Raw genomic sequence first — 14,312 nt, 5'->3', positions numbered from 1 at the left:
TCAAATCTAATAAATCTAATTTGTGCGTTTATGAGGAGATCCATCCATCCATCCATTAACTGTAACCGCTTATCCAATTTTTAGGGTCGCGGGGGGTCCAGAGCCTACCTGGAATCATCGGGCGCAAGGCGGGAATACACCCTGAAGGGGACGCCAGTCCTTCACAGGGCTTTATGAGGAGTTGCTAGGTTTTATTTATTTATTATTTATAAATGTATTATTATTATTATTATTGTCATTATTATATTTTAATTTCAGCCATTTTGTTGTCTTGCAGTTTGTGTTACATCAAGAGAATGTGTACATTACCCTGCTGGATAACTCTTCTATCTCAGGCTATGGTTTAAATCTGATGAGTGCCTTATTTTGATACATAGTTGCTTTTATTTCAGAACTCTTTTTTTACTTTATTGAAATGAATTGCTTTAATGATTCTAACCATACACTGTAAAACAGACTGGGTGTTATGACTTAAAACCACGCTTCCTTTAAATGATATGAACATTAAATCATAAGCGTGAGACACCTGTTCTTCTGTTATTTTATTATTAGAAGATAAAATTAACAATTAGTTTATTTCTAAAATTACCACAGTCTTTTTTGCTTTTTGGTTAATGTTCTGCTTTGACTCAGCAAAAGCATTTACAGCGATGGGGTAAAGCATCTCGTTAGATATTGACATACAACTGTAAATGTCACTACCTCTGAAACAGTGATACATTTTTGAAGGTTACAAGTGTTGAAAAATTTTATGCTGCATTCATTTTAATTTGAATTTTATGATGCTTTTATAGTTTTATTTATTTAAAAAAGGACATGACTTTCTATTTATCTATCTATGTTAATCTTTCAGCCATTGATTGCATGGCAGTCAGCAGTGAAATTCTACTGTTACACTGTAAAATGATGATATGATATATATATATATATATCTTGAACACATACTTTGGTGTCATGCTTCCATTATTAAGCAGCTTTGTAACAGAGGAGGCTCCTTTTCTGCTGACTGCTGGGCTCCAGTCCATGAAATCCAGCCCATGTTTTCTCGCTCTCCCTGCGTCGTGCTCTCCAGTTCTTTTAGGGTTTGTGGTTTCACAGGAAGCCGCTTATGTTTGTGTAAAGCAATGCTTTCCTAAGTCATGTTGCTGTAGCTAAGGTGCCGTCAGGCTCTAACTCCTCTCACCATCACTTCAGTTGGTGGTTTTTTGGAGGGGCATTTTATGTAATAATAGCTTGGATATCTGAAGGGAAGCTCATCAGTCTGCTGCCACTGCTTCATATGGGGGGGTGTGGGTCTTTGGCTGGAGACTGGGGAGGGTAGGAGGAGGAGGAGGAGGAGGGGGTTCTGCTGCTTTTGTTGAAGCAGGAGCGCATGGCTGGAAGGCGAGAGCCGTTCCTTCACTTGAAGTTGTGATGGAGCCCTGCTGGAGCTAATCCTGCGCCGGGACGTGGATTTGCTATGCCAGGCAGGGACACATCTGGCTCGGGATCAGCCAGAGAGGATTTCCGAAAGGATTTTGCGCATAGTTTATGTATAGTTAAGAGCATGGCACTCCATCGCTCTGTAGACCAGGAGCCCTACGCTGCTGGACCTTCACCGGCGTAGCTCCCTTTTTATTTATTTATTTATTTTTTTGCCCTCTCCCCTGGACACTCCTGCACTCCTGTAGACTATAAGCCAGGAGTGTAAAGGAGGCAGGAGTTGCTTTTGTTTTTTCCTCCCCAGGGCCTGGAGCAGCAGCATCATTTGATCCTTCAGTCAATTCTCTTCCTCATAGGGGAGTTTATCTATTCCCAGCAATGAAAAGTCACCCATGTGTGCACTCTGGACGCTCCGACATGGCCGTATACGAGGAGGAGGACGATGCTCGGGAAGCCTCAGCTAGCCCCATCAAACGCCTCAAAACTGACCATCCCCTCCCCTGTCTCCCCCCAGAGGAGGCCTACCAGAAGCTGGCCACCGAGACGCTGGAGGAGCTGGACTGGTGCCTGGACCAGCTGGAGACCCTGCAGACCAGGCACTCTGTCAGTGAGATGGCCTCCAACAAGGTAAGTCTACCTCTAATCTTCTGCTCCTTTAAGGGTCCGTGTCAGACACACACACACACACACACACACACACACACTGGGTCTCCTTCCTTCCTTCTGTTTTCATTGATGGAGCTGAATGGTTGTGGCCAAACCTTCAGCTTGTACATCTTCTATCTTCAGCCTGGGTAGTTTAGTCACACTAGGCTTAATCATAGTCAAGAAAAGCAGCCCTACATCTTCGCAGTTTTCATTAAAGGTGCATTATATGGATGTGAGTTGTACAGGCTGTGTCACGAAATGTGGCGTGTTTTGCCGTAGTGTGACATGTCATGGTCAAATATCACTACATGTTGCTACTACATATTATTGAACATGGAGGATAAGCTTAATTGTTGTTGACGGAGTGACTATTATTTGAGAGAGCCTAGATTGGCTTTGGAGGACTCTGATTTCTAATACATATTCATGTTCATGTTGGGTAAGCTTTTTCAGATTTGGATTCAGATTCCATTTCCTTTCTACATATTAAAGAGTGATGTTTATTTGAAGGGGACTCTTTGTCATTAAGATTTTGCTTTTATTAGATTAGACTTAGAATGTGGCATGTTGTGGCCAAATATTACGACAGGCTCCTCATACATTATACATTAATAAATAAATAAATAAATAAGGCCACAACATGCCACATTCTAGTTCTATTCTAATACAAGCAAGGCATGTATATATGCTACTATATATACAATGTGTATATACAAACATGAGTAACACACTGACCGTGGTATTGGGGCTTTCCAAATGTTGGTTAATTTATAAGCTTTATTATGTTTATATGACAACCACATGCCTCCTCACATTAAAGCTTCTACTCCTGCAAAGTCAGTGCTGTTCACAAACACTATATCTTCTCTGGATGATTATTTCCATGCCACACTAGTCCATTTTGGCGTCTATAGGATTAACACTATTACTGCCGACCAGGGCACGGCAGGTGAAATCTGTGTCTGTGGTGGACAGCTGGCTAGCTGAGACTTATCTGGGAGAACCAAGATGGCCACTCTAGGGATGCTGTGTCAGGCAAATGCATACAAACCACACGTAACACACACAAACAAGCGCTTATGCAGTTATGTACGCAGGCCATGGTTGTTCAGCAGTTACTCATTCAAGATTACATCATCTTGACGCCAGAAGGTTTATAGTACAGAAGCTGTTGTAGGACAGCATGGTCTCAGACACTGAGGATGACCCCTGAGGCTGTACTGGAGCAGGCCTGACTCACCTCCTGTGAGTTACGTGTTGTTTGTATGCATTTGCCTGACACAGCATCCCTAGAGTGGCCATCTTGGGTCTCCCAGATAAGTCTCAGCTAGCCAGCTGTCCACCACAGACACAGATTTCTACCTGCCGTGCCCTGGTCGGCAGTAATAGTGTTAATCCTATAGACGCCAAAATGGACTAGTGTGGCATGGAAATAATCATTCAGAGAGGACATGGTGTATGTGAACAGCACTGACTTCGCAGGAGTAGAAGCTTTAATGTGAGGAGGCATGTGGTTGTCATATAAACATAATAAAGCTTATAAATTAACCAACATTTGGAAAGCCCCAATACAACGATCAGTGTGTTACTCATGTTTTTATATACACTTTGTATATATAGTAGTATATAAACATACCTTGCTTGTATTAGATTAGAATTAGAATGTGGCATGTTGTGGCCTTATGTATTTAATTATATCACTTTACCATTACAAATATGAAATATAAGATATAGAATGGCCTTTTTCCAAGAGCACCAGTAGTCTTTCCTGTGTATTTGTATCTGCAAAATATGGAGTGTCCAGTCATGCCAGTGGAAGTTTGTTATAAAAGGCCAAGTTACAGTTAACTTCGTGTCAGAGATGACACTGGTACTGGCGCTGGTGTGACAAGTCAAGGAAATTGTCCTGGACGTTGACCTGAAAAGTTTGATCTTATTTGAATGAAGCATTGTCTTCAGCAAAATTTGCATTATTCACTGACACCTACTCAATAGTGGCTTCTGTAGAAGTTAGATTTCAGCGAACAGTGTGTCATGCTGAATGTTTATTATTTATGAGCTTTGACATGGCTCTCTTGTTTGACTTGGTTTTACTATAGATGAATGTAGCATTGTGCTCAGTGCCTGTTTTGTTTACTGTGGTTGGTGCAGGTTGGCAAACCTGGGGTGGGGGGGGGGGGTAGACATGGTTCGGGAGAAAAGATGAGGAGGAAGTTTATATCTGGGATTGGAAGTCGTTCCAATTTTTGTTCACAAAGTGCAGGGATAGTTTACTTATTTGACTTTTTTTTCCAGGCTTTCTCTTTAATCTCTAAATTTGTAGATGCTCAGTAGATTACCAGGCAGGCTGGGAAAGCTTTATATTAAATATTGGAACATTGCTCTGAGGATCTGACTGCTCTCAGCCATAGTAGGTAATTAGTTCAGGATCTGGTATTGAGTGGAGCCTCCTCACTTCAGAAAACATAGTTCCATAGTCCTTGCTGGGTGGCTTTATGCCCCTCTAGTCCACCCTGGATACCAGTGGAACAACTTCAATCAGCAGTGGATGTGCCTTAAAGTGAACTAAGCTAGCACCAGCACCATAAACAGTACCACTCTAGTGTCGTAGTTAGCACTCTTCAGCATTTAGCTGTTGCTGTAGTGAAAGATGAATTCTAAAAATAATTATTAAGTGCATTTGGATTTTTTTTGTTCTTTAGTTGAATGTGGAACAGAATCTTTACAAAGGGACATACTCGTCCCCTAAGTTAACAGAGTACGCTGGAGTTTTAATAAAACATCTGTGACATGCTTTGGTCAAAATACCACAAGGTATAAACAACACGGCAACATTAAAGTCTAAACAACCCTGTTTAGAATGATTAAGCCACTGTTCACCCCACAACATGGGGGCACAGGAGTGAGAATCAAGGAGCTGAATCTTTTCGTTTGTGGCTTTTTTCTCTGTTCTTGTTTTCGCTATATTTAATCAGTACTCCACTCTGATTTATTCTGTTTTTTCACCTCGTATCGGTGCTCTCTCTGGGTCCAGAACTGTGATTGGATATACTCAAATGAGGAAGCAGTACTCTGAACTCTATTTAAGAAGCAACATTATATCAGTACATTATATTTGATCAAATGTTTTCAGACATACGCAAACCATAAAAAATAGACTGGTTGGTTTTATTTCTCAGTTTCTGGTAGAACCCCCCAAACTCAAAATTAATGTCTTAATGAACTGAAAGTGATGTCGGTATGCAGGTAGTGTCGCAGTCACACAGCTGCAGGGACCTGGAGGTTGTGGGTTTGAGTCCTGCTCCGGGTGACTGTCTGTGAGGAGTGCGGTGTGTTCTCCCTGTGTCTGCTTGGGTTTCCTCCGGGTGACTGTCTGTGAGGAGTGTGGTGTGTTCTCCCTGTGTCTGCTTGGGTTTCCGCCGGGTGACTGTCTGTGAGGAGTGTGGTGTGTTCTCCCTGTGTCTGCGTGGGTTTCCTCCGGGTGCTCCGGTTTCCTCCCACAGTCCAAAAACACACGTTGGTAGGTGGATTGGTGACTCAAAAGTGTCCGTAGGTGTGTGAGTGAATTTGTGAGTGTGTGACACCCTGTGTAGGACTGGCACCCCCTCCAGGGTGTATTCCTGCCTTGCGCCCAATGAATCCAAGTAGGCTCTGGACCCACCGCGACCCTGAACTGGATAAGTGCTTACAGACAATGAATGAATGAATATGTCCCATTTAAAATAAGACTTAGAATTACTACTTGAGACTGAATTGCCGTGTAGTTCTGTATGTACCACTGACACATTCTAAAAGTAGATGGTTTTTAGTAGTGATAATAAACAGCATAAATAATAATAAACATGATATTAATAAAATAATGAACATCACTTACTGAATGACGAAAAAACAAATGCAGATTTTTTTTTAAACAAATATAATCAAGAGTGCACTTGTGATGTGCTCTTTTCTGCTGATCATATCTCATCAACTGAAAAGTCGATGTCAGCATTACTTTAACCCTTCCTATCTTAACAGCCTTCGTCATCACTCAGCCAACTTGTGGTCACACACCAATATCACTGCGATAGATAGCAGACAGTGGCTGCGCTGCCCTATCCAAACATGCAAACTGTGTTTACTCAGGGCTCGATTATGCAACACAGCTTTTAATACAATTACCCTTAACTAACAAACAGAAACAAACTAACAGACGAGTGCTTTCTAGGAACCAACAAGCTGGGTTACGTCCCAAATGCTCTGCTTCTGTCTGGAAGCAACAGTAAAGTCATGAATGTGTCATTATCTGGCACAGGCACTGAGGCCCTGAAGCTTGTGGCCTCTGGTGCTGGCATGCATACAGAAACACTTCAGCCATGCTCACCTTTATCTTTTATCACAAACGATTTCACTTCAGGTTTTAACGGTTGGTCAAAAACCAGTCAAGATCATTTTCTTCTCAAATGATGCACACATCCAATACATTCTGCCATGAAAGCATTAGTGAGATTTCCCAAAGTTATTGGATTTTACTTCATCGCTCCAGAGAATAGAGCAATGCTTTTTTTATGTTGATTTTTTTGTTTGCTTTACTTTAGTGCTTTAATTTAGTAACTGTACTGACTTCTCATATCTATAATGTTTACATACACTAAAGGTCTACAGACGTTTGGACCTATACTTTGTGTTTAACAATTATTATTTGTATTGATTTTTTAATTTTGATTTTTATAGGTTGGGTATATTGATAGTTTAATGACTTAACTTCTTATCAGTATGTATTTACAGTAGAATCTATTATATTTTAAACTATTTCATACATGCCAAAATGAATCATGAGGGGTATGTCTCTATGTCATTATTTGAAATGGTTGCAAGCCCCTTCTCCCTCTACAAATTTTCCCCATGTTTTATTTACTTCTCTAGGCATCCACTAGTGAACACTATTGTCCCACATATTGAGTGTTCACCCGCTGTAAAGCTGCAGTGTGGCCTGGGAGTCAGGTCATTTGGATTAAGGCTGATTTATTGACTCAGTTTGAGGACAGCATATGCAGAGCATTTGGGATTCCATAGAGATTATTAAGAGTCTATAAAATGTAATAATGACATCATGAGCATCGTTTACTGTTACTAAATACATACTGACTAAGGCTCTTGTATGTGTTTTGGATTATGCTGATGTTTTCAGTACACCCCGCTTAATTAGGCAGCGTGTAAACGTCCCAGGCAACTGAGGAAATGGTTTGTTACCTGTTAATGTTTGCAGTGCTTTAGTTAGTGGAAAGATCACTGAGGATAGCAATAGTAGACATAAATATGATATGAATGTATTGATTAGTAGAACTAAATATAAAGGTACGAACAGGAAGTTTTAGGCACATCATATTGATGGTAAGTAATAACTGGGCTTCCTCTAGGACAGAAATAAACCTTTGGCCCGCCACCAACACAGCCACAGTCACAATGGGTTTGTGTCCTCGAATGTTTGCACGTGAAATTCCAAATTTTTTGCCGCTACTTCAGATGTGACACTGCTGAGACAAAATTAGGAGGGTTTACAGCTGATTGCTGGCCTCACACTCAGCCACACCCACTTCACCAGGCTACAGCTGTTTCTCGGTATGCGTTCTTGTGTATTTTTTCGTTCTCATGTTCTTGGGAAACGTCAATAATCGCAGCCCAAGTCCTGTTCTGTTTAAAGGTCCACATCTAGCCATGTACAAATACATGGATGTGGCCCTTGAGGAAAAGTAATTGGGAGCCCCTGCTCTAGGAGATGTTTGGAAATGGTTAAAGCTAGCACGTAAAATCACAATATATTGTTTGTTAAAACATGTTTATTTTAATGTTAGTGTTTTTGAACAAATACATTTATCCAGCTTTAATTTTTGCCAGTTTCTGTATTTTTTTCTGTTATAATGTCCAGCATGAATCTAAATGAAGTCAGCAGTCTGTCCATCAGCACCAGTCACTGGGTTATCTCATGCATTTTTACTTGTCTTCTTTGTAAAACTGTCCTACTTGTGTCATAATTCCACTAAACACTGAGGACAAGAGTAACATTGTAACAAGGAAGTATTTTTGCAGTGTTTGTTCTCATTCTCTTGTGGACTTTTCCTTCCACCACCATTTTTGTCTTAAAACCCGAACCTTCAATTCTATAAATCTGCTTTTGTGAGTTTTAGATGAGTTACAATCATCAAGAAATACATTTAGTATTCATTAATTTTCTATAACCATCCTAGTCATGGCCTCTTTATGTTGGGAGCCCACCTGGTATCATTGGGCCAAAGGTAGGAAAACTGGACTGGGTGACGGTACGTTGCAGGGTCTCACACACACACACACCCTGGAGTGTGAGGGAAAGTGAAGCACCCAGAGGAAAGCCACCACACAGCAATCTGGGTTAACAATCAAACCCAGGACTCCAAGACCCTGGAGCTATGTGGCACTGTTATTTCCTGTGATGCCACCACGCTGCCTGACTAGGAAAGCAAGATGTAAATAATAAATAGTTTCACTTTGGTGACAAACATATTAATTGTAGCCAGTTTGTTACCCCCTTCTATCCCATCTGTCACAGACAGCCATAGGACCACCACTGAACAGATATTATTAGGGCGGTATATTATTGTGGAGCAGCAGTGATTTTGCAGTGTAACTGCAGAGTGTCTGCCTTTGACCAATCAGACATACTGCTGCTCCACAGCCCCTCTTCCTCTCCTGCTCTTTCATGTTTGTTGTTAAAGCGCACTGAGCATGCTCCAGAAGCAGCGAACCGCCATGCTGCATGCTGATAAATGGAATACCAACACACACACACACACACACACACACGCATGGCAACAAACACACCCTTCTGTCACTGAGCAGACAAGCGGGCTCCCACATGCTCCTGGTTGCCATGGAAACGCAACAAATGGAGCCCTGCAGAGGTCTGAGAAAGACAGAAAAAGAGAAAGAGAAACACAAAAGCCGACCTGATATATAGTTGTATGCAAAAGTTGGAACACCCCTGGTCAAATTCCATGTTTTGTTTTTCTGTGAAAAGTGAAAGTGGAAATAACACATTCACTAAAGAGAAGTAACGTACGTTATATATCGTCTCTGTCCAATTAAAAACATGTATTTCCATTTTTGTCGATGATCTGAACACAGTGAATTAAATATTTAATTAAGAATGGACTAGTAGAAATGCTCCAAAATTACTTGGAATAATATCTTTTAACATATACTTTTTAAATTAACAAGGTTTTTTTCCTTCTCCTGTAAAATTACTATTTTGGGAGATGCATGTTGGAGAACGACGATATGTGGATGACCACATCAAATTTTTATTTAAAGGCTAAGCACCAGCGATATGAAAGTGTCAAACAAACAAATACAGTGGAATTAGAGTTCCTGACTTGTGTTTATTGAGAGTCAGAAAACATGTTATTTCTTACTAATTCAAGGAATAAGGTTTAAAAGCCCCCCCCCCAAACGGTGTTCGGAAACTCTAATAGGCGTCTTGCCTGTGACGTAGATGGTGGACAACAACTCTAGAAGCTGCACTTAATTTAATGCAAAATGACGAAAAGGTGTGTTGTTTTTGGCTGCAATAATTCAATGTACAGTGGGACATCTGTGCACAAATGGCCCAAAGATCCCAAAATATCCAGAAAATGGACTAGATTTGTCAACTTTAAACGGGCACTTTGGAAAGGACCATCCGCTCACTCCGTTATCTGTAGCTCATTTCACTGGCGCTTTTCCAACAATATGGGCATGTAAGGAAACCAACGAAAGGTGTTCAAGAGCCTCTGTAACATGGAGGTAAACAGGGTAAGGACACTCACTTCGCCTGTTTTAGTTGGTGTTAGTTAACGTTAGCTTGACTCGCTAAACTCGGTGTCTCAGATTATACTCGGCTACGTAGCTGCATTACGGAGGTTTATAGTGTCGGATGAATTCGAGTTCGACTTCGATCACATTTACAAGAATAACGGTACCTCTAAATTTGAGTTTAGCTTATCGCTAGGCTATTGTAATGAATAATGTTGGTTATTTAGCTAGATACTGTCATAACCGTCAGTCATAACGGTGTTTTACCGCGGCGTTGTTCAGTGACGTCACGGTTGCGTTCAAGAATTTCCGTAGCAAGCTCGGGTTTTTCCGTCAATTTAATAAAATTGTCAGTTTTAAAGCAAATTAAGCTGCTATTTTCATTTTAATTCATACTTATATATGTCAGTAACTAAAATAATGTGAAATATTCATGGAGGTCCATTAAGTGGTGCTTAGCCTTTAAACATATGTGATATGCTTTGTTCAAAATACCACAAAGGGAAAAACAACACCATCCTTCCCCCGTCTAAATAGCCAGTTTCAGAATGAACAGTTCAGGGGTCTGTTCCTTTAAACGAGAATGATCAACAGCTTGCTTCAACTTGAAACCACAGGAGTGAGTATTTTTTTCTGTGCTCATTTTCATGATGAGAAAAGCTCATTTTTCCCCATGTTTTGTGACAGGGCAGACTAGTTTCAGTTTGTGGGCTGTTACGGGCTCCAGAATGGCAAAAAAAATTTGGTAAAAGCCCTGAAAAAGTCATTTTCTCAAATGCCCCCTTTAAGATTCAGTGAATAAACAGTAATTATGCATTAAAAGTTGAAGATGTGTTCTTTGTGTCTTTTATTTCAAAAGTCCCAAAAATATCATTTGACAAGGGGTGCTAAAACATATGCATCTGTTTACTTGAAGGTTCATGAAGTTTGTTTCTAACACAAAGCCTGGGCTATGACTAGCGTTCAGTTTCTTTCAGACGTGGGAACTTTTATTCATTTAGATTTACAAAAGTGTGAAACTGCTGTTGATTTCTCACATTGATAGCGGCAGCGCTTGAGTGCTGGGGCATGTGATGATTCAGTGGGTGTGTGACTCAGTGGTGAGACGTGTGTGGACCACCGGAAGAGGATTACCCTCATTTCTCAGTTTATTGATTCAGTCGACATCAGGGCTGTAGGGCCTCCACGAGCACGCCCCTGCCAGTAAAGATACCTGATAAACATCTGAGGTCATATCTTCCCCTCAGCTTTTCACAACAAAAACACACCAGCTCTGAAGCACTGGAAGTTCTGAATGACACACAGTAGCAGCTGTGTACCTGCTGTGTGTGTCAGGTCTTTGTACTTTTCCCGATTTAATCTTTCTCCTCACTCTTCATTTAGCATGTTTATGTATTAGCCAGTGACATGGTTTTAAATAAAGCAAGAGAAAAACCTAAAATATGTAAACTCAACCTTTTTTCCTGTTGTGGAACATCACTGCCAAATATCAAGGGGATAAAACACCAAGAATATGTTTAATTACAGATTAAATAATACTCGATTCTGCCCAAGAACTCAAAGTGCAGAGTACAGAATAGAAATCCCTGTTAGCAGACGAACGCCACCTGTAGCCACAGTTTTCAAAATTCAAAATAATTTTATTTTTCTGATCTTGACGATGTTGGATTTTGTGTCTGTGCTGTAGCCTACATAGTATAATCATTTTGATAAACTTGTTTCAGACAAACCTTTTATATATTGTCAGCCTTTTTAAGGTTTTATTTTTTTGGTCAGTTGACTTCCTGAACTTTAGTTTCATTTTCAGCCAAGAATTTTTATTTTGCTGCATTGTTAAAATTAACCATTCATTGTCTGTAACTGCCCATCCAGTTCAGGGTCGCGGCGGGTCTGGAGCCCACCCGGAACCACTGGGTGTAAGGCGGGACCACACCTCAAGGATGCGCCAGTCCCTCACAGGGCGACACATTCACTCACCAACGTGTTTTTTTTTTTATTATTCATAATTTTTTCAATTATTTATTTTTTGACTGTGGGTGGAAACTGGAGCACCTGGAGGAAACCACACCACTCACAGACAGTCACCCGGAGAAAACCCACACGGACACAGGGAGAACACTCCACACTCCTCACAGACAGTCACCCGGAGAAAACCCACGTGGACACAGGGAGAACACACCACACTCCCCACAGACAGTCACCCGGAGGAAACCCACACAGACACAGGGAGAACACACCACACTCCTCACAGACAGTCACCCAGAGGAAACCCACACAGACACAGGGAGAACACACCACACTCCTCACAGACAGTCACCCGGAGGAAACCCACACAGACACAGGGAGAACACACCACACTCCTCACAGACAGTCACCCGGAGGAAACCCACACAGACACAGGGAGAACACACCACACTCCTCACAGACAGTCACCCGGAGGAAACCCACACAGACACAGGGAGAACACACCACACTCCTCACAGACAGTCACCCGGAGGAAACCCATGCAGACACAGAGAGAACACACCACACTCCTCACAGACAGTCACCCGGAGGAAACCCACACAGACACAGGGAGAACACACCACACTCCTCACAGACAGTCACCCGGAGGAAACCCACACAGACACAGGGAGAACACACCACACTCCCCACAGACAGTCACCCGGAGGAAACCCATGCAGACACAGAGAGAACACACCACACTCCCCACAGACAGTCACCCGGAGGAAACCCATGTAGACACAGAGAGAACACACCACACTCCTCACAGACAGTCACCCGGAGGAAACCCATGCAGACACAGAGAGAACACACCACACTCCTCACAGACAGTCACCCGGAGGAAACCCACACAGACACAGGGAGAACACACCACACTCCTCACAGACAGTCACCCGGAGGAAACCCACACACACACAGGGAGAACACACCACACTCCCCACAGACAGTCACCCGGAGGAAACCCATGCAGACACAGAGAGAACACACCACACTCCTCACAGACAGTCACCCGGAGGAAACCCACACAGACACAGGGAGAACACACCACACTCCTCACAGACAGTCACCCGGAGGAAACCCACACAGACACAGGGAGAACACACCACACTCCCCACAGACAGTCACCCGGAGGAAACCCATGCAGACACAGGGAGAACACACCACACTCCTCACAGACAGTCACCCGGAGGAAACCCATGTAGACACAGAGAGAACACACCACACTCCTCACAGACAGTCACCCGGAGGAAACCCACACAGACACAGGGAGAACACACCACACTCCTCACAGACAGTCACCTGGAGGAAACCCACGCAGACACATGGGAAAACACACCACACTCCTCACCCAGAGCGGGACTTGAACCCACAACCTCCAGGTCCCTGGAGCTGTGTGACTTCAACACTACCTGCTGCACCACCGTGCCGCCCCTAAAATGAATCATTTAATGTTTATTTTGAAAGATGTTTTTTATTTAGTTTAGTGAGGGAGAAATATTCCACTTAATCTGTGAAATGCCACTCTTAGTGGTTTGTATCGCTGCATGAAATTGTGCCTGCATGAATTTAAAGAAGGAAAAAAAAAAGTTGAACAGGGAGAGGAAATGTGGCTGAGCATTGGGAGACACTGCACAACAGCGTTACTGAGGTCAGGTATTAAGGCTGGCTGTTTAGTTCTACATCACAAACACCACTCCAGCTCTAATCCCAAACGCATTGGACACAGCTCCATCAATCGAGAACGCAGTTCTACTGCTCCACAGCCCAATGCAGGGGGCTGTATTCCCCTATATCCCCTAGTATTAACCTTGGTGTCTTTGGACTCGTGCTGTTGCTCTAGAGCTTTTATTTAAATTGTACAAACTGAATACACTTTCAGTCAGAAGTCTTTGTCAGCAGTGAGTGCACCTTTAAACAGAAGCAGTGGTGTACACAGTGTTTTGAAAATATAACAATTGTAGTATTCATGTGCTCATCGGTGAGGAGATTACACAAAGTGATAACAGTGGACTTTTTGGTGTTATAAGGTATTGGGCTGTTAATTGTTAACAGTGGTGTTATTTCAATGATAAATCAAGCCTTTTTGCTAATTATTTAGCCTGCATCTGTAAATGTTCTCCAGTAACCTGGAGGAGAATTGCCCAACAACCTTGGCCTAATGTGCTGGGATAAAATTCTAGTGCTAGGGTCAGTCAGTGTCAGCCCTGTTTGTTTGCGACTCCTCTCACTGACACCTCTCAGTGATTGATGTTCAATATTTATATACCTCCATGGTTTCACAGTCTCCACTTTCAAGCGTATCATGCTTCTTCACTTTGCATAAATGACTTACTGTGACGCAGGAGGTAACAGAAGAGGTCTGTTATTCTTACCAGTGAAGCAGTAACCACGCTATACCACACAGGGCAACAGGCTTATATTCAAATAGGTAA

The 14,312-nt window shown here is 42.2% G+C and overlaps 1 protein-coding gene across 4 annotated transcripts in view; it reads left to right on the top strand.

The window, feature by feature from the left end:
- LOC136674370 (3',5'-cyclic-AMP phosphodiesterase 4D-like) overlaps positions 1–14,312 on the top strand; it is a 280,825-nt gene that overhangs the window by 253,066 nt on the left and 13,447 nt on the right. For all 4 annotated transcript variants that reach the window (XM_066650364.1, XM_066650366.1, XM_066650367.1 and 1 more), the window contains one exon: positions 1,937–2,049. In XM_066650364.1, coding sequence (XP_066506461.1) covers positions 1,937–2,049 — 113 coding nt within the window. The remainder of the gene's footprint in view (positions 1–1,936; positions 2,050–14,312) is intronic.

Source organism: Hoplias malabaricus, chromosome 18 (assembly GCF_029633855.1).
Source record: "Hoplias malabaricus isolate fHopMal1 chromosome 18, fHopMal1.hap1, whole genome shotgun sequence".
Classification (NCBI taxonomy): Eukaryota; Metazoa; Chordata; class Actinopteri; order Characiformes; family Erythrinidae; genus Hoplias; species Hoplias malabaricus.
The sequence above is the reverse complement of the archived record's forward strand: the minus strand, read 5'-3'. Positions and strand labels throughout refer to the sequence as shown.